At 35.2% G+C, this 19,886-nt stretch overlaps 2 protein-coding genes across 7 annotated transcripts in view; one reads left to right on the top strand and one right to left on the bottom strand.

The window, feature by feature from the left end:
- Positions 1-717: 717 nt before the first annotated feature.
- LOC135109215 (uncharacterized) lies at positions 718-3,397 on the top strand. The gene is made up of 2 exons (XM_064020428.1): positions 718-1,374; positions 2,172-3,397. Exons 1-2 carry the CDS (start codon positions 718-720, stop codon positions 2,319-2,321), a joined length of 807 nt encoding a protein of 268 aa, XP_063876498.1. The 3' UTR covers positions 2,322-3,397.
- A 4,603-nt stretch (positions 3,398-8,000) lies between these two features.
- LOC135109194 (AP-1 complex subunit gamma-1-like) overlaps positions 8,001-19,886 on the bottom strand; it is a 39,230-nt gene continuing 27,344 nt past the window's right edge. For all 6 annotated transcript variants that reach the window (XM_064020371.1, XM_064020397.1, XM_064020381.1 and 3 more), the window contains exons 12-19: positions 19,480-19,624; positions 18,827-18,922; positions 16,751-16,946; positions 15,547-15,688; positions 14,622-14,861; positions 13,693-13,844; positions 12,404-12,496; positions 8,001-11,950 (exon numbers count right to left, since the gene is read on the bottom strand). In XM_064020371.1, coding sequence (XP_063876441.1) covers positions 11,849-11,950; positions 12,404-12,496; positions 13,693-13,844; positions 14,622-14,861; positions 15,547-15,688; positions 16,751-16,946; positions 18,827-18,922; positions 19,480-19,624 — 1,166 coding nt within the window. In that variant the 3' untranslated portion in view covers positions 8,001-11,848. The remainder of the gene's footprint in view (positions 11,951-12,403; positions 12,497-13,692; positions 13,845-14,621; positions 14,862-15,546; positions 15,689-16,750; positions 16,947-18,826; positions 18,923-19,479; positions 19,625-19,886) is intronic.

The raw sequence follows: 19,886 nt of genomic DNA, 5'->3' as shown, positions 1-19,886 counted from the left end.
TAAAATTTACTGAAATTTGTATTAAGTTTCTCACAACAAATCAGACCTGCATTATGTTTTGCCATTTGAATTTCAAAGTTTCTTTTCCAGTTTTTCATCTAGAATAAATTACAGTAACTTGTATCACAAAGCCTCAGCAGGTGTATTGTGTCGTGCATTGTTCACAGCTCTGTGGGACTTGATGACACTAAGTTTTTGTGAAATTTAATTAAATTTATCATGAAAACCTCCAAGTGTTTATAGTATAGAATATTTCCAAGATAAAGATGCAAGAGATACTCAAAATTTATAATTAGGTCTATTTTAAACCATAAAAAAAAAAACATTGATAACTGTTGTGTCAAAGTGAATTGGCTCATGATGTGATCCTTTGGATTGTAAACTGAAAGGTTATGAAATTCTTTAGCTCATTAATAGTATATGATTATTTTTCTTAGTATGGGATAAGAGAGCCAAATGGTAAGTAGTATACAAAATAGTAAAGCAGGCTCTTTCAGCTTGCTGTTCTCAACTTTTATCATAACTTGAATTTTGATGTATACTTTGTATGTGTTTGTAAGTGTCTGTGTACTTGTACATTCGTTATGAATTTGCTGTTATACACTTGCTTACATTCACAAAAACCTTCCTACCCATTCACTTTGTCATGGTGATGTGAGAACATGGCTTCTTTTGGAATCTCTTAACAGTGCAAACCACCTTCTCCCCCTTCAGGCCATGTCTCAGCTGCCTCCCCTTGGTACTGGCCCCCGTGTCCTGCTGGGTTGCACAGGCAGTGTGGCAACCATCAAGGTGCCTGAACTGGCACGGCGACTGCAGGAGCGTGGGGCAAGTGTAGTCATTGTGCCCACCAAGAATGCATGCCACTTCTTGAGAACGCAGGCTAAAGTAGATACTGGTCCTCGAAGGAGAACAGCTAGTGGTGGCAGTATCTTTCCCAGTCAGGAAAGGAAAACTTCTAATAATGGTGAGCTAAGGTGCAGTGACAGTGAGGAGCAGAACAGCAGCAGTGACCCATGCAGCCAGTGTGGGAGCCGAAGTCCCATGGGAGTGATGGCAGCAGGTGGGGATGACAGTGCTGTGAGATCCCTCTACCCTGACCTCAAGTTTATCCTAGACCAAGATGAGTGGTCTGCTTGGAATGGTCGTGGAGATCCAGTACTTCACATACAACTAAGGGACTGGGCACAAGTGATGGTCATTGCACCCTTGGATGCTAACACCATGGCCAAGATGGCCCAGGGACTCTGTGACAACCTGCTGACATGCATTGTTCGTGCATGGGATGTGATGCGGCCTCTGGTATTCTGTCCTGCCATGAACACACACATGTACAAACATCCGCTCACCATGCGACACACTGCAATGCTCAAGGTGAGTTTCTGGTGGCTGCAATGATGTTTGTGAACCAAAAGTTTTACACATACTAAGTACAATGAAACCTTTTACTTACCAACTAATTGGTATCAAAACTTTAATACAGTTATAAATGAAGTTAACGTTATAGAAATAAGTATTGCCAATGTAACAACCATTAATCTTTCTCTTTAATTTCCCATTTTAAAGTGTAATCTTGCATGTATTTGGTTGTTAAGATCAACTAAAAATATGATTTGTAAAATATATTGCTCTTTACTCAAGTGCTTTAATCAGGAAGTCTGCCAAATGGTTACTTCAGAAATGCAAGGATTGGCAACAGCTGATCTTATAGCTGCAAATCTTCCACTGCCTAACATTCATTCCTCCCTGGCATTGTTCTCTTCACTCAGCTAAACACTTCAGCATAGTACTCTCACTTTTCCTGCCTCAGTTTTTTTTAATAATGATTTTTATATCCTTTTTTTTTTTCACTGCAACATTGAATGTTTTGTTCAGCTATTGATAAGCTCTATGCTTGATAGAATGATATGATGGTCACATGTTTTAAATGCACTGTTCCCAACAGCTTCCTTGAATGTATAGGCACATCCATCATTTGCCAAAATCAGGCTTGACAAGCCTGATTTTGGCACATTAGATCTCAATTCCAAAGCTTGTGCTTTGCTGATAACAAAGTTGTTTGAGTGATTGACAAAGGTAGCTTTCATTAAGTATGAGTATCTTTATCAGAATCCCAATCTTATGTTCAGAAATTTAGAAATATCTTCTTAAAGATTTTTGCTGTGTTACAGGATCTTGGATATATTGAAGTGTGTGTAGTGTCCAAGAGGCTGGCGTGTGGAGATATTGGGCCTGGAGCCATGGCGGAACTGGACAATATAGTCAACGCTGTAATGCAAGAATTGCCAGGTGCTCAGAGAATTGCTCATGGGCCCTTCTAGTCAAGGAGGGGTGAATTCCTATCTTATCAAGTATGCCACATGTGTATGCAAGAAATATTCAATACTTTTCCTAAAAATTTCAGATGAATCCCTTCAGATGTGAATGGCAAAAGTCTTTATTCTGCAAGGACTTCTACTCAAACCAACATTTTTATGCAATACTATGTATTCACAAGTGGCTAACCATGCGCACAAATAAATGTATATCAGTACCAATTGTATAGCAATCAGGGAATATCAGGAGACTTATAAGTAAACAGTAGTGATTTGTAGAATGTGTAATAAAATGAAGCTTATACACATTGAAAAATCTTTTTTGACAGTGCCCTGGAAAGAGGGAGGGAGAGTGGTGTGATGGTACAGCAGGCACTAGATCAACAAACTACTACACTATTGGTAATCACTTATGGCTAAGATGGTAACACTAGGTACTCATTTAGCATAGTATAGTTTGCTGATGCCTCTTCCTTGGCCCCTGAGGTGTTGTCATGACAGAAATCTTCATTAGCACCACCTGTTCATGCACCTCATCCTTTTGCATTCTAGTCTCTTGTAGCACTTGTAGCTCTTACTTATTGTGCTTATTATATCAAGCATTCAAATACTGGCCACAAACATGTCTCTAACTTGCTGTTTTTCTGTGTTTTAGAAACTATACTATATGTAGCATGGATAGAAACAAAAGAAAGCAATCCAGAACAGACCATGAGGCGGAATAAAGACCCTTGATATGATAGACATGAGATCCAAACACAACCCACCAAGCCATGAGTAATTTCTAATAGCCCAGTTAGTCTCACACTAACTGCCACTACAGGAAGAGCAGGCCCATAAGACTGCCCTTCATTCTCACCCTTACAAGTTTTTATTATTATTACTTTTTTTCCATTCCTGAAGGCTATGATTAATTAACAAATATGGTTGTAAAACTTTTTTATTGAGAATGTTACCCATGGCCTTATTGAATGCCTTCCATTATAACATTTTCCCCTGTAAGCCATGCTTTTAACTTTGTTTTGGGTATTTTTTATTCACCTGTAAGTTATGCCCTCCAAATAAAGGAAATCCCTCTGGAACAGGATAATTTTTTGGTTGAAAACTATACCTGTGTACACCACATGCCAGTGGTTTCCTGGGGAAGTGATGTGAAAAATGAATGAGTGGATTGGGATCCATCTCTTCTGTAGGAGTCCCTATGTTGAGACAAGGTGGACAGGGGGAGATTAAATTCAGCATTAAACCTTAATAAACTGACCAGTGAATGTTGGTGGATGTTACAGAAGTGAAGGAGAATGTTTATGAGATGCAAGGTGAATGTGTGAAATGTGAAAGGGAGAGTTAATCTGATTTGGTGTAGAGAGAGGAAGTGGCCATGTTGAACCCCAGAAGTGAAGCATGATGTTTGAAAAGGATTGATGTGGGTGAAAGTAAATTTTTATGAGACCTTTGGGTGCTTGTGAATTAATATGGGTTTTATAAAAGGAGAGGAGAGCATTCTGGAATTACAGTGATTGCACTGCTGGGGCCTCCTAATGCTTGAGCTGCCAATGTATTAGTCAACATTGGTATGTATGATGTCATTGGAAGAGATGAAATTGAAGATAGAGTGATAAAGTTAAATTTTGAACAAAAGTTGATGACTGAAATACTTTGTTTGAGAAGGATCTTTATACATATGTAAATCTGAGGGCAGGGATGAGCAGTATCACAATACATGTATCAGTGATAAATATCAATTGTTACTTTTGTACTGGTATTGATATCTATTGCCTTGGCTACTCAATCATAGTGACATTATGTATTTGAATTATTTTTAAGGCTCATTTCTCAGTGTATGAAAAAATTGTACATTGATACATTAGCAACTTTTATGTCTGTCATGTCATCCATGATTTGTATTACATAATAGGTACCCTAATTACAACTTTAAATAGCTAAGTGTGATAATTGATTGTCATGAAATATATGCTTTTCTGTTGCAGTATTGTTTGTGTTACATCAAACATTCAAACTGCAAACTTACTTAGTCACAGGATATTTTCTTACACAAAATTGTTCATGCTGTATCAGCAACACTTGTATGTATTGGTATTGGTATCGGTATCACTTTAACTATCTACAAAGGATCATTATATTAGTATTGCTCTAGAAAATTTTCAATCATCAATATATTGGTATGACCTTACACAGTTCTGTGTATCGATGTCCATCACTATCTGTGGACAAGGTGGTGGAAGAATTGCCAATAAAGTAATGATGGATTATAAAGTTGTCCTAAGAAGTAATGTGAAGTTTGTTGGATATGAATGATGAGAGGAGAGGATGGTGGGTGTGTCTGACAGTTTGATGAAGAGCACTGGCAGAGATAAACATCCAAACATTTGACAACCATTCAGACTTTTTTTTTTCCCCTCCTGATAGCAGTCTTTAGCCAAATCACTTGAGTAAACAACCATGAGATCTTAAACTGATGGTTGTGATATTTTCTTTTTTAAAGGAAAAGCACCCAAAAATTTTGTGAACACCTAGAACATGCCTAGAACATTGCCTAGAACATGATGGTAACTAGGGGAATATGGCTCTTGGCACAAAATTTAATCCTATCAATGCTACATCCTCTAAATCACTGGCTCTGTACTTTTCTTTGATTCTCTAATTCTTAGTTATTTTTACATTGCTTTTAGACATCAGGCATTATTTAGTAAAACAAACATTTGAAGCTCTTCAAATGTTAAGAAAGTATAGAATAAGCTGCCTGGTAATCCATGTCTTCATCATAAAGAATTGCACTTGAAGAAATAACCTTTTAATAAATAACCAGAACACATCTATGAATGATGCTTCACAACTTTTTTTTTTTTTAACCCAAGATAAATACTTCAGTCACCTCACATTATTGTGTAATGTATATAATTTTTTGTGTGTTGTGGAGTCAAGCTTCAGTGCAAAACAACAATGAAAAAGCCCTCTTAATATGCCTATCCCTAGAGGGTAAGTATATGAGAAGAATCCTAAAGATCAACCAATTTGGTTTCAAATCAGTGTCCTCTTTTGAAACAGTGTAAGTCACAGTAAGGAGAAATAACAGAAACGTATTAAGGAAACTCCAAAGTTTACCAATAAAAGGAATAAAAAAGTGAAAATACTGGTTAACACTTGCATTAGTAAGATAGACAGAACAGGGGTGAGAATGAACAGAAAGTCTTTTGCCGTGAGTCCATGGGAAGATAGGAGGCATGCAGAGTCAGAGGAATAACCATGCATAGAAATAACAATAGAATATAGCAAGAGATGCAGCACTGTAGCAGTGCACAAGAGATAAATGCAAACACTTTGTAGCCTGTTTTTTTTTTGTTTTTTTTTTACTTATTTATTTATTTATTTTTTTTTTATGTGTGTGTGTGTGTGTGTTTATTAACAGTTTGGCCATAAGTGATAATCAAGGTTCACTTGGACTTTGGTAGCAAATTGAATGCCTGACTACATGTTCTACATGTTCTATATGTAAGGGAAACCGGCTTCTTCAACAAATTCATGCTCAGTTTTTATCACATCATAATACCAATAATTATGAATACACACTTCACTCCTTGCCATCTCATTCCCTCCCCCTTCAGCACACCAAACTCAACTCAACAGATGTGTGATAAGCACTCCTGTCCCACCCTAACATTACAAATCAGAATCACAATCAAAACTGACCATATACATACCATAATTCTGATTGATGTACAGAAGTTTACTTCATCCACTTTTATTTCCAAGTTAGTTCAATATTATCACAAAGGCTGAACAACACGTCTATCTCTAAACCATCATGACCAGTGTGAGACTTCATTTTCAACTTCACCACTAACCACAACATGTCCCTAATTCAGCAGTCACATAATCAACTGGCAGCTTTATTAATAATACAATGTGAAGCAAGACTAGTATATACAGGTGTGTGTGTGTAATAGGCCAGTTTCCCTATTGTCACTATGTGTGTGTGTGTTTGTTTGTGTTTGTGTGTCTGTGTGTGTGTAATAAACCAGTTTACCTATTGACAGTGTGTGTGTGTGTGTGTGTGTGTGTGTAATCAGCCAGTTTGCCTACACATTATCTTTTCCATTTCTTTTGACACTGAGCATAGAAGGATTTTAATAGTTCTACAGTATCTCTAGTAACATTTACATATCTTGACAAAACTTTGACCATTGCTTGTCACCATGTCCCATAGTAATGTGAGCACATTTTATATTGTGTCAAATATATCCTGAATGTGCATAAAATAAACAGGTTTTTTTGTTTCATCATTCTATTTTTCAACCAACTTTTCTTCAGCATCACTTTCTTCTAGTAAAAAAAAAAAGTTCTTCTTCAGAACACACCATATCTTCTGCAAACAAAGTACACTTAATGACAGGGCACAAGAGTAAATGCCAACTGTACTGGCTAGTAGCTACTCAGACATCTGCAATAGGCAAACTGGCTGATTACACACACACATACACACACACTGATGAACTACCTAGACGTCATCACAGTAGGGAAACTAGCCAATTATTGATACCACAATGTATTTCAGTCAATATGCCAAGAAAATCTATTGGAATTTTATTCACCTTGTAAACTGTCTGCAATTTTAATCTGATTTCTAAATTGACTGGCAGAACTAGGGAATTCACATATTGCCTTAAAAGTTGTCACTTTATAAATTGTCTGGTTTTAGATATTGACTATAATATATATATATATATATATATATATATATATATATATATATATATATATATATATATATATATATATATATATATATATATATATATATATATATATATATATATATATATATATATATATATATATATATTATAGTCAATATCTAAAACCAGACAATTTATAAAGTGACAACTTTTTATAAAGTGACAATGTTCATTTCAGCCATCTAACATGCATTTCCCTTTCTCTGTTAGCACCATGTAAATTCTATAATCTGTTTTCTCCTAATCTGAAGCACTTTACATATACTTAACCACTTGTCACTGTATTCACATCTTTTAAACCTACTATAATATACATGAATTAACACTTGCTTCTCCTACACTCATCCTAGCCTAATATCTAACATATCTTCCTCACATACTCCTTGTAAATCTTTTACCTAATCAACTTGGTCACTGCATTTGCACTGTGTAAAAGAGAGAGAGAGAGAGAGAGAGAGAGAGAGAGAGAGACTAGAAGTTCCCTCTTGTATTTTTATTCTTGCATAAGATAATGCACGATGAATTTTTTCCACCTTTAAAGGGAGAATTTTCAAGCTGATTAATTAAGTAATGAGAAATAGATTATATTACATTGAGAAAATCATAAGATCTCCATGTATATGTAAAATGTGAAAAAAAGTTTTAAGTAAAAAATAGTGTCATTACTCGTACAGTGTAGGTACTGACACTACTTTTCACTTCCAGGAAAGGCACTTTACAACTTCTAGATAAAAGATATCTAAGTAGGTTGGAAAGCTGTTACTGGGTAAACTCAGTACTGAACCTGTCTTTGAAAATTGTAATGAATGAGCAGTTTGTTAGTGTATAATGAACAAGGCTACTCATGCAGAAGTCCTACTATATCAATATGATGAATAATGTTCAAGGTTCAGGTTTTATATAAAACTTCATTGTAAGGGAAACAACAATGTAAAAACTCTTTGATAAATTTATTTTTCCCCAAATGATCAATATGACATGATGCCAGAGGGCTCATTTACATCACCAGAGAACATGGAATGGCTTTGTGGACCTGGCCAACTATCAAATAAGAGGTGGGGTGTGCCAGCACCCATGACTCAGCTGAGAGGGATGCCAGCAGCCACACATTAACTGAAGATCAGTGCATGGCTCTCCTGACTCCTCAGACACCAAGTACTAGTACATGGCCAAATAAGGTGAGATATCCAGTAACCAAAGTATCTCAAGACAGTTCTCAAGTAAAATAAAATTAACACACGATTAAACATATCAAGCTTAAGTTCTATCACTCAAATGCAAGCTGACAAAACATTAATGGCATTGTTAATTAAAGATTTTAAAAATAATTATTTTTTTTTTACTTACAAACTGTCTCCAATAAAGGAAAATCAATAACTGATTAGAGCATATTTTCTGGCATATGACTTGATATTGTTTTAAACTGCCTTCTTTTCAGGGATAAATCATTCCTGGCTGACATGTCAAACTCACAAACATACGATAAATGTTGTTAGACATACATCTGCCCTCATAGGCCATGAATTTTCCTCACTTTGAACATAAGTCTGTAAACTGTAAACCTTCACCTACCACACTGGTCTCTCTGCTGGTCTGGGATCGACACTGTCCTAGTAATTCTTAGAAAGCAGCCCTTGAAGTTTATATACAGTTTTGTAAATCAATTGGTTTAACAAATAATATATAGATACATCAATTTCTAAATGACAAAATATACAAACAATACATAAAGTAAGATATTAAGATAAGTTGCAGAAAATATACACATCTTGGGTCTGAGGATTCTGTTGTGAAACAAAGTAATGCCTCACAAGACCAGTGAACCAGTCCCCTGACTTCTTCATATCACAAAAAATTGTCACAGGTTGTCTTGGGCTTAATTTTGTAAAATTAAGTTAACAAATAATACTTTTCATTAATAAAATACATAAAACACTTGGCAAAATGTTGGTGTGGATGGATTGTTCTGCAAATACAGCCAAAAAATAACAGCTGAGCTTTTGTTGTTCTTTAAATCCCCCCTTACTGTGCATCAGTGTATAACAAATATTTACAACAATGATTCAACATCTACCTCAACTTCTGTTCTCATGTATTTACATAAATTTTGTTTTTGCTGATATAAAATATGGTGTATTAATGTCAAACAACAGGAGTCTTATCTAGAGCATGTCACTGAAACCAGCAAGTATATAACTGCAAATTATATTTTACTATTTGGGAAACCCTTAAAACATAATCACAATGTTCAGCCAAATTATTATGAAAAAGAGGGCTGAAAAGTGATGAGGACTGTAGAGTTGACATATATCGTCCATACTTTACATTAAGAATGAACTGAAGATATAGCTAAATAGTATTTGGCTGAAGCAACAGGGTATTGGGAAAAAGAGAAATAAAATCTGAAAGCTTACATGCACATCTGCAGACACAAATGTGATTACGCATTCTCTCTCTCTCTCTCTCTCTCTCTCTCTCTCTCTCTCTCTCTCTCTCTCTCTCTCTCTCTCTCTCACACTCACACACACACACACACACACACACACACACACAACATAGCTCAGCAGCACTAAGTACACTCCTATGCATTTCTTTAAATTACTTCATGATGGCTTAAATATAAAATCATATATAAACAAATCACAAAAGTAAATCCTACATACATAGAAATTATAAACAAACCGTCAAATTTCTACTATAGCAAGAAAATATAAGTACAAAAATGCAAAATGTCTAGTGTCACCCAGAGAAGGTTTTATTCTTGGGGTAAAGTACCAAAATTATATTAATGCAAGGTGGAGCAAGTGTTTGCCTGTTTCAAGTGGTAGCTTTTATACCAATGTGGGAGGAAGTCTTCCTCTTCTTTATCAGTGCAGCTTTATCTATTAACAAGAAAGGCATATGATTCTGATTAGAACTGCCAAATCTATCAGATCCACCAAAATGTTTGACTATCAGTGGGACATATTGCAATCAGAAAACATAGCAAGTCTCTGCAAAAGAACCACAAAAATGTTTCTTCTTTTTTATGAGAATTCCATCAATGAAGTACTGAAATGTAACCTTTGTTTTTTTTTGGGAAAAATAGATAAATATCACTACACCAATAGGTTCATATAGTGTATTTTAAAAATGCAAAACACACTTTAATGATGAATCCATAATTCTCTAAGAGATGTATATACTAGTAAAGGCCATGTAGCAGACTATTTATTTAGTATTTTACTGGTATCATATGCTTTAATTATTTAAGATGGTACTGGTCAATTTTAAGCCATTGAGTTTCTTTGCTGACAAATGTTATGGATTTCCTGTTACTTCCTTATCAAGATACTGGACCATTTTCTCCTACATGCACTTTCATTGGTATGCTGTAACCTGTGTTTGATGGTTATTGAAGGAGATTATTTTTCTTGTTTACTAATAAAAAAAATAAATAAAAAATAAATAAATAAATAAAAATCTAACCATCCTGTTTTCTAAATAGTCTTAGCAACTTCTGATGGGAAAAAAGTCTTAATTATTCTGACTGTAGATCATGATATCTTAAAAGCTGTTTCATAAAATTTCCATCCATATATTTTGCAGCAAACTGGAATGAATTCATTTGAATTTAATCAGGTTCTAGTCATCTATTTGTTCATTTTGATCTACCAGTAAGTCACAATATGGTACAAATTAGCATATGACCTGTGGGTGGTTTATGACACAAGTACCTTCAATGCACAATCAACTACCTTGTGCTTAGTTCACCTTCCTGGCACTATGCTATCCATTCTGGGAGGATTTTTTTCATTTGTAATTAACCACACAAAATAAATGAAAACTTGATTTCAATAAATATTATGCTGTTAATTAAATAAGAACAAAAAGTATTGGAAAATAATATTCACTCTTCTTGGTGGTTGGAACAAACTTTGAGTCATGTCACTTGTGCAAATATTCTAAATAAAAAAATATACATAGAGGGGAAAGATGTCAAGAAAAATACACAGTACTGCTGCACTTAGCTGTTCTAGATTAATGTGGTATAAAAAATGTTCATGGAAGAAATGATACCTTTAAGAAATTCAAGCATCTTCAGTGAATAAGAAATATTGCTGATTCAAAACTCATTTAGTCCAGCATGTAACTTTGATGAACATGAAAAAAAGGGAAAAACAAACTTACAATAAGAGTTTTCATATCAGCATCCCTGCCATCCGACCTAAAATGCAGTGTGTTACAAGTATGATGCACTTGTGTAATAAAGGGAAGGGGAGAAGATCAAGATATAACATTAGATGTAATGATGACACTTTAACCCCATGTTATTCATTATGGAAATGTTAAACATGTGACTATCCTGCTCCAGAGGGGAAAAAACAATAAAATAAAATAAATAAATAAAAGAAAAAAGAAAACAAAAACAATTTTGGCAACCAGGAGATGAGAACCTTCAGGGTAGTAGGCTGCTGGCTAGTGGTGGAAAAAGCAATGAGACTCAGAAGAACTGCCCACAAACAAATAAATATTTTACTGACTATGTTAAGGAATAGATTTATAAAATATATATCATTCATCACTTAATACACAAGATTTTGAAATCCTCTAGTGAAGGTTAATTTATATAAAATAGAAGTTGTGGAAGGATTGATGAAAGAATGTGTTCTGGATATTGTGAGGATGGCAAGTCCTTAGCATGAAGAGAGGGCTAGGTGTCAGGTATGGTAGACTGGGGATGAAGGAGGAGCAGGAGATGAGGGTTGTGGTTGCTAGACATAGAGGCCACAGGTGGTGTCACTGCCACAGAGCTGGAGGGAAGTGACTTATTTCTCCCTGGTCCTGTACTACCGAACCATTTGCTTGCCATGATAACCGCATTCTCATCCTCAGTGGTACCTGCATGCAATGAAGCAGTTTAATTGCTTGCTGACAAGTATGCCAGCCAATAACACTAGATAACACTAAACAAAATAAAGATAAAAATCTGCTACATCTATATTTCTTCCGTAAAAAAAACTAGACATTCAAAATAAACAAAAAGATACCATAATATATTTGGCTGGGCTGAGCTACACGAGATACAATGATGCAGCTATTCTAAATATGAAAAACTTGTATGAGCTGCCTCCTTCTTTATTTCCCCTTCTGCAAGAGGTTGCCAATTTCCTGAGGGAAGGGTAACAAGTTGATGGAACAGGAAGCTTTTTTTCCTTGTTTCTCTTCCTACAGCAGTTTGCCTATTTTCTGGATAAAGGATTGCAGGAGCAGGGAACCATATGCTCCTTTGAAAGGCATACTAGTTTTTAGGATAGAAAATTTGGTTGTGACAGTTAAAATAAAAGCACTAACCTTACTTGGGTTGTTGACTTTAATAACCTGGGTCAGTGTAGCAGAAGGAGCCATGCTGGTACTGCTTGGAGTCATCATCTGCAGTTGGAGTGACTGAAAATGCACACAAAGAGTAAGACCATCACTGACCCCAGCCAATGTGAATGCTGAACCAGAATTTCCTTCTTCCTGCTCTTAATCTCCCCTCTTCAAACTTGATTCATATCAGGGGATTCACAGGCATACAGATTACAGTCTCTCATCCATCCTTCAATTCAAACATATGTTTAGGAGAAAGGGAGCTACATAGAAAATTAATTTCCATAGCAAGAACTTGTTTATCATTTCACTAAAATGGTACACCTGCTTTTATAAGGATTGCTATTAATTTTGGGGGGGCTAATTATGTTCTAGCATGTACACAGTAAAGAAAAAAACAATAAATTAATAAATAAAGAATATGCTAATATATGTCCACAATTAAATAAAAGGGGACTATCTAAAATTGTAATTTACATTTTTTTTTTTTTTTTTTTTTTTAAAGATAATACCAGTCCATCTATTCTGACAGATAACTTTTAATTTCCACTACGTTCTGGAGGTAACTGTGATATCTGTGATACTTGCCCCTACGGATAACTGTTTTACATAGTACATACATACTACAAGACTTTCACTCTCCCATCATCTACCTCAATCAAATATTTTAATGCTATAATTTTTAAAGAGATTGTTCTATTGCACTTATTATATTTACTCTCTTTTATATTCTTCCTTTCATACAATGACCTATTTCCTCCAACTAACTTAATACAATTCATCCACCAATAACATAAATTTTTATGACATGATTCACCCAAAACACATCAGCCTCACAATCACATGTCACATAACATGACATGTGATTGTGGAATGTGATCCTTGAGAGAGAGAGAGAGAGAGAGAGAGAGAGAGAGAGAGAGAGAGAGAGAGAGAGAGAGAGAGAGAGAGAGAGAGAGAGAGATACATGAACACTGGTGAATTTCTCTCACACATACAAACACATGCACACACATACACATGTATCTAACATTCATACAAAAAATAAAATTAGCCAATTCTTTTACCTTTAAAAAAAAAAATAAATAAATAAATAATAATACATAACTTGCAAGACTTCCTTTTCAAATGTTTCCTATCCATTTTAGTTTTCATTCCTTCTACAGATATCACAACTCAGCCTTTACCAGTAAGTTTGATTTTTTTTTTTTTATTTTATATCCAACTACAGTATCTTAAAAAGAAAGAAAGAAAAATCTACAATCACCAACCTTGGGAACAGCAGCCTGAAAGAGGAAGTCTGTCACTTGGGCCAGAGAAGTATTAGTGGCCAACATGTTGATGGTTGTCACACTGTCGTGCACCTCAAATGTCATGTCCAATTTCATGCCATTCTTGTCATAAGCAACAATACCAGGCACACCTGAGGAAACCATGTGTTAAAAAAAAAAAAAAAAAAAAAAAAAAAAAAGTTACATGTGGTACAAGAATGACATACATCTATTAATTATTCTTAATCTCATAAGCACTACAAAGATAAATATGAGAAAATATAGACAAATATTTACCACTCCACACAAAAGAAATCATTTACTGCATGTTCACAATTTTGTTAAGCTATCAAGAATTAGAAGTTTCACTTTCAATGTATACACATTTCATGAAGTTCCTTTCAAAATGATGCATTGGGACTAGAATTCATATGTAGCTTAAAATACATCTCTAATATCATTGAAAGGCACTAGACTCCTACTGAATATGTTGACTGTGATGTAATGAAGTGTGGATAAAAAATAAATAAATAAATAAATAAATAAATAAATAAATAAATAAATAAATAAATAAATAAAAACTTGCATTTCATGGTTCTTTGACAAATTATATAAAAGATTTATTTGTTAAGAACAGTTAAAAATACAGAAAGGAGGCATGTGCACTTAATCTCAACCAAAAACACAGTGTACTCTACAACTGTTGAGTACTGAGTAAAACGAAAGTACACAGAAAATGGCTTCTAGAAGCTGCTTTTCTGCATAATTTAATCATCACTTTTTGCATGTAAATTTTTGCAGCATAAAAGATGAATGATCAAGAAAATGTCTCTACCATCAAATCAACAAATTCAGAAAAAATGACTTTATTTAAATCAAGATCAACCCAAAAAATCAAAACCCAAACTAGGAGAGACAGCAGTACTTACTGGGCTGTGATAGACTCTGAGGAATTATGAAATTATTGGTAGGTAGGGTAGTGGAGTTTGCAGTTGGGGTACTAAGGGGAGCAATGCCAGTGGTGGTAGTGGTGGTGGTGGAGGGTGTATTGTTCAGCAGACCATCAAGCAGGAGGGCTGGGCTACTGCTGTTATTGGTGTGGGAGAGCTGGGCTGGGCTGGTGCTGGTGGTAGTGGTGGAGGAGGGGGCAGTTGGGCCAGGTTCCAGACCTATGGGCAAAGGACACAAGTTATTAAGTACTGCTTGGAATTTGATGATGATTTGTAAATTACTATTTTCCTAAAGGAATTAAATCAATGAGGAAAGTGTTATTCTTAAGGCAAGTGGTAATGCTTAAATATTTCTCTTGCAAAATATAAATGAGAGAGAGAGAGAGAGAGAGAGAGAGAGAGAGAGAGAGAGAGAGAGAGAGAGAGAGAGAGAGAGAGAGAGAGAGAGAGAGAGAGAGAGAGAGAGAGAGAGAGAGAGAGAGAGAGAGAGAGAGAGAGAGAGAGAGAGAGAGAGAGAGAGAGAGAGAATTATTTTTTGAATCAGCTCTAAGCAAGACTAAATAATAAGGTGACTGATACTTTTCTAGGAACAAAAATTTTAGGAAGTGGTAAAAAATCAATGTATGCAATGATCAGCTACTCTGTTAGATGGGTGACATGTCTTCCAGATCAGTTTAACCTAAGGAATCTGGAGTTTACTTAGTAATTTATGATTATATATAATCTAAGAAACTTCTTCAGTGAAAACAACTTCTCAGGTACAACAGACACAAAGAATAAAAGAATATTCTTAAAAATACTGAAAATTCTCAATTAATGCCTTTACATATTTTAGATTTCACTACAACAGTAATGTCCAAATAATAAATAAAGACATAACAACTCAAGCTGCAAAGAGACTCACCCAAGAGATCTAATATATCTGCATTAACTGTGGAGCGAGGAGCTGGAGTGGTATTAGTGGTGGAGGTAGCAGGAGAGGTGGATGCCTGCACTGTATCTCCTTCCCCTGGTTCAATGCCACCCAGCAACAGCAACAATGCATTCTGTACATGAGAGAAAAACACAATTAGCCTAACATTGTTCCCTTTGCCACAGCATGATGCAAAGAACATTTTCAGTATAAGATCTTGATTTAAAGTTTTAATGTAAAGCTTAAGTATCATTACTATCCAGACAGTTGCTTTTTCACAAAGGACTAAAACTAATTCTGATTCCATGGGTAAGTGCTGCCTCTGCACCACTGAATCCTTAATAAGTTTATAAGAATTCAGTGAACTTTGTTCTGCATGTGCCACATCTATTGAGTTCCTTTGATGTGTACACTAGGAAACATGAAGGCTACTGCATAACTGGATCCTTAATCTCTTCTTGAGTCAAGCGATTTATTTTACAGAGTCTGGCAGCAAGCTCATACCTAACCACCAAAAGAGTGGGAATTACACTCGTCCTAAAGTTTGGGATAGTAAGTACCTATTATCAAGATTATCATCTAAAAATAAGATCAGAATGCAAAATGCTGATATATTCACCCAATTACCCAGTGTAATATTAAATACTGCATCACAGATGCTCTATAGCCAAAGGAGTAGATGATCTGCACTGCCAAATACCAGTAATCCTATAAATCATACAATATTAATAGAAAATAACCTTCTGAAGAATCCTAAAAGAGAGAGAGAGAGAGAGAGAGAGAGAGAGAGAGAGAGAGAGAGAGAGAGAGAGAGAGAGAGAGAGAGAGAGAGAGAGAGAGAGAGAGAGAGAGAGAGAGAGAGAGAGAGAGAGAGAGAGAGAGAGAGAGAGAGACTCATCCACTAATTTCTGCAAAGTGGAAATTTTGTAACACAAACAGTATCATTCCATGCTGCTGAGTTATTGAAGGGATTTTCACTTGATTTTACAGAGTTGCAAATATCTGAGTTCACAGATTTGCAGCTGTGAAAGGTAATTGATAGATTTATAAATTTGTTTGCAGAAGTGATTTTTCAGCTGTACCGCCCTAATCTGCAAAGCAATATGTGATTACTTCAAATGATCAAGGAAAATAACCTTAACTCAAACAAAGAGTTACTGCTGCTCTACCATCAACCTTATTTTCTTCCCCTTACCGATTCATTATTTTCATGGGTACTGTTGATGTTATTGTTGTTGTTTGGAGAGGAGAGGTCATTGAGGAGACTTTGGTTATCAGGAGAGTTGTCAAGGCCATTGGTAATGGCTACCCCTCCCTTTTCTCCTTCTGTCCCACTTCCCCGCACTCCCTCAAAGGGTGGCATACGTTCCAGCAAGGGACCCCTCATGTGGCTGCAGAGAACAAGTTATGATTAGACAGAAAAGAAAACAAAAAAAATGAACTGAAAATATATCCATACTTAAAACATATAAGAGGGGACAGTGCCAAAAGACTGGCAGCAACCTTTCTCTGTATGTTTTTATTCCGATCAAAGAGTACCCAATCTTTGGCAGACTTCTCCCAGCAGTCCTGCCCTTGCTGGAACCATTTCAGCACTGCAGTCTTAGGAGTGGAATACAGTTGAACTTTGTTCCAAAATGTCTTCTTGTGACACATAATATTTTTTATTTCAGTTGCTTTTTCAGCTTGGGAACAGGCCAAGATCAAAAGGAACCTTATGAGCTGAAGGAGTGTTGTGTTTGGTGATGAAAGTTTGAATTAAATGCAAAGTGGCTTGGTGCAGTATCATGATGCAGCTGCAAAGTTCCTGCTGCCCAAAGGTCAAGTGCCTTATGCCATACAGCATCATGAAGAAGGGTTGGCATTTTTTTTTTTTTTTTTTTTTTTACATATAAAAATTTAGTTTTATTGCATATTGATAGAATAAGATCTATACATGTAGATATACATGAAAAATGTAAAAGTAGTTAGGCCTGACCCAATCATTTCCTGCACAATACAAGTTAGGTTTGTCCAACCAGACCAACCTGTATCAACATGACCTAAACAAGTGTCTGTCCTTCAGATAATATCTCAAACCTTTTGTTTCACTCTAGATTACTTTATAATTGCTTACTTAGACTAATTTACATATAAATGAAAAATAGATAAATAAATAAAACCTCCCAATTTTTTTTTTTTTTCTACCCAGGTTTTTTCCAACCCTGTCATGAAGGCAATGAAGGACCTCCAGGTGGTTTGGTTTTGTGGTTTGTACTTATAATAAAGGAAGTCAAAGAAAATATTTAATATCACTTTGATCTTGCTGTGTTCATGTCATGCATTTTCCTTTGGGCTTGGGAAACATGAATGTCTCAGCTATGATGACTGTGCCTTGCTTTCTGGGTTGTAACTTTAAACCAATGACCAGCAATAACAATGTTCAGGAAGTTGGGATTGTCAATTAGAGTCTAACAAGACCTGTGACATTTCCAGGTGGAGTTCCTTCTGCTTTGTTATCAGAAGCTTTGGCACACACATTACTCTTTCCAGAAATCCAAATTCTTATTCAAAATGAGATGTACCAAATCGGTCCTTACATGGACAATGATATGAGTCTTGAATGACCAAAGCCTACACTTGATCAACATCTTTGTTGTTTTGCCTCATGAGTGCTTAATGGATTGTGAATCACTACACCAATTTTTAAAAAAGTTGTGACACTGAATTTTCATTTGCTGTCAAAAACCTGCTGGGTCTTCCCCACAGTTCCCATTTAGGTATTGCTAAGCTTCTTACAAAAATTTTATGCTTTGAAGGGCAAGCCAGTCAAGTAAACAGATAAATGTGACCTTAAGAAAAGGACAATTTTTTTTTTCATGGCATTCCAAGACATATTCCATAAGGGAGTTTAGAGACAACAGGTTTATGCCAGCCTCTATGAATTCTATGAGGGAATTACGAAGATGAATTATGAATCAACCATAAGGGAATATTACCAGTGAACAGTCTTTTGTAAATGACATTGTCAATCACAAAGAAAAAAGCAAGCTGAGAGATTCTCGATCCTATTAAAGACTATTTCAGTAGTTTTCTACAGCCAAAGAGCAAAGATGGAAAAATAATAAGAAAGATTAGAGCAGTCATTCTCCTTTGGCATAAGCTTAACAAAAGTATACTGCAAACAAAACAGAGTTGGAAGCTGACACAGTAAAGGCAGTGTATGCAGAAGGAAACACACTCATTTCTTGACATATTTTCAAGTAAGAAAAACACAACATCAAATGCTTACTTGTGTCTTGTGAATAGTTGGCTATATTCTATTCCTCTTTGTTGAAGCTCTATATTAAGATGAGATCCAAATGCACTAACAACTTGCTGTATTGACCTGGAATAAAAACAAAACAAAGCACTTATAAGTACAGTTACAAGCTATAATTTTTGCTGGATTATAAAATCTAGATGTTCAGAATAAGTCCACTAAATTTTTTAAGGCATTTTGGTTAAGTATACTACACCTTATTGAATGTTCATTTTACACTTCTGTCTGGCTTATATAAAGTGTTACTTGATTTATCAATGCACGGTCATGTTTGAGTATTGTACAACTGCCCAAACTAGTGATACTGTATTAAAAAATAAATAAATTATCTAAATATAAATAGATATAACATGAATAAATACAAAATTTACCTACAAAATCTATCTCTAGCATCCACAGCTTTTCTATGTAATTGCTGGGCTTCCCTTAATCCAACTCAATTCATTAATCCATATAGTCTTTGAAGTCACATCCCATTAAAGATCAACAGCCTCCATTAGAAATGAGACTATAGAAAATAAGTGCCTACTACGATGTCAAGAATTTGTTAATTTGTATAATCAAAGAGCAGTGTCCAGCAGTGTCATTAGCACAACATACACACATCCCTGCATGACACTCACCCCACTTCTTGATTGAGACGTGCAGAGAGCTTCATGAGGGAAGTCAGGGCATATTCTTTAGTTGTTATAGAACATTGTGAAGACCATAAAATTTTTTGATAAATTTCTATGATTTGAGTCTCTTCTACAGTAACATCAGCTTGACCTGAAAAAAAATAATAAAATAAAATAAATAAATAAATAAATAAATAAATAAATAAATAAATAAATAAAAATTTAAATAAAACATATCAATTGTCTGCTTTATAACATGACAAATATGGAAACCATAAGTTATAGAAAAAATATAACTACAAAACCCACATCATACTAACATAGGAACATAAAGAACACTGTACAAAACCAGTGCACCTACACATAGCAGTCCCCATATAAAACACACCTATCTATAGCTATATCCACCTACT

Source organism: Scylla paramamosain, chromosome 2 (genome assembly GCF_035594125.1).
Source record: "Scylla paramamosain isolate STU-SP2022 chromosome 2, ASM3559412v1, whole genome shotgun sequence".
NCBI classification, from domain to species: domain Eukaryota; kingdom Metazoa; phylum Arthropoda; class Malacostraca; order Decapoda; family Portunidae; genus Scylla; species Scylla paramamosain.
This window is presented reverse-complemented; position numbering and strand designations above follow the sequence as displayed.

Bases quoted from the DNA above. Each gene is read 5' to 3' on its own strand.
- LOC135109215 (XM_064020428.1), top strand. From the start codon at position 718: ATGTCTCAGCTGCCTCCCCTTGGTACTGGCCCCCGTGTCCTGCTGGGT. The intron at 1,375-2,171 runs GTGAGTTTCTGG...GCTGTGTTACAG, and splicing joins GACACACTGCAATGCTCAAG to GATCTTGGATATATTGAAGT.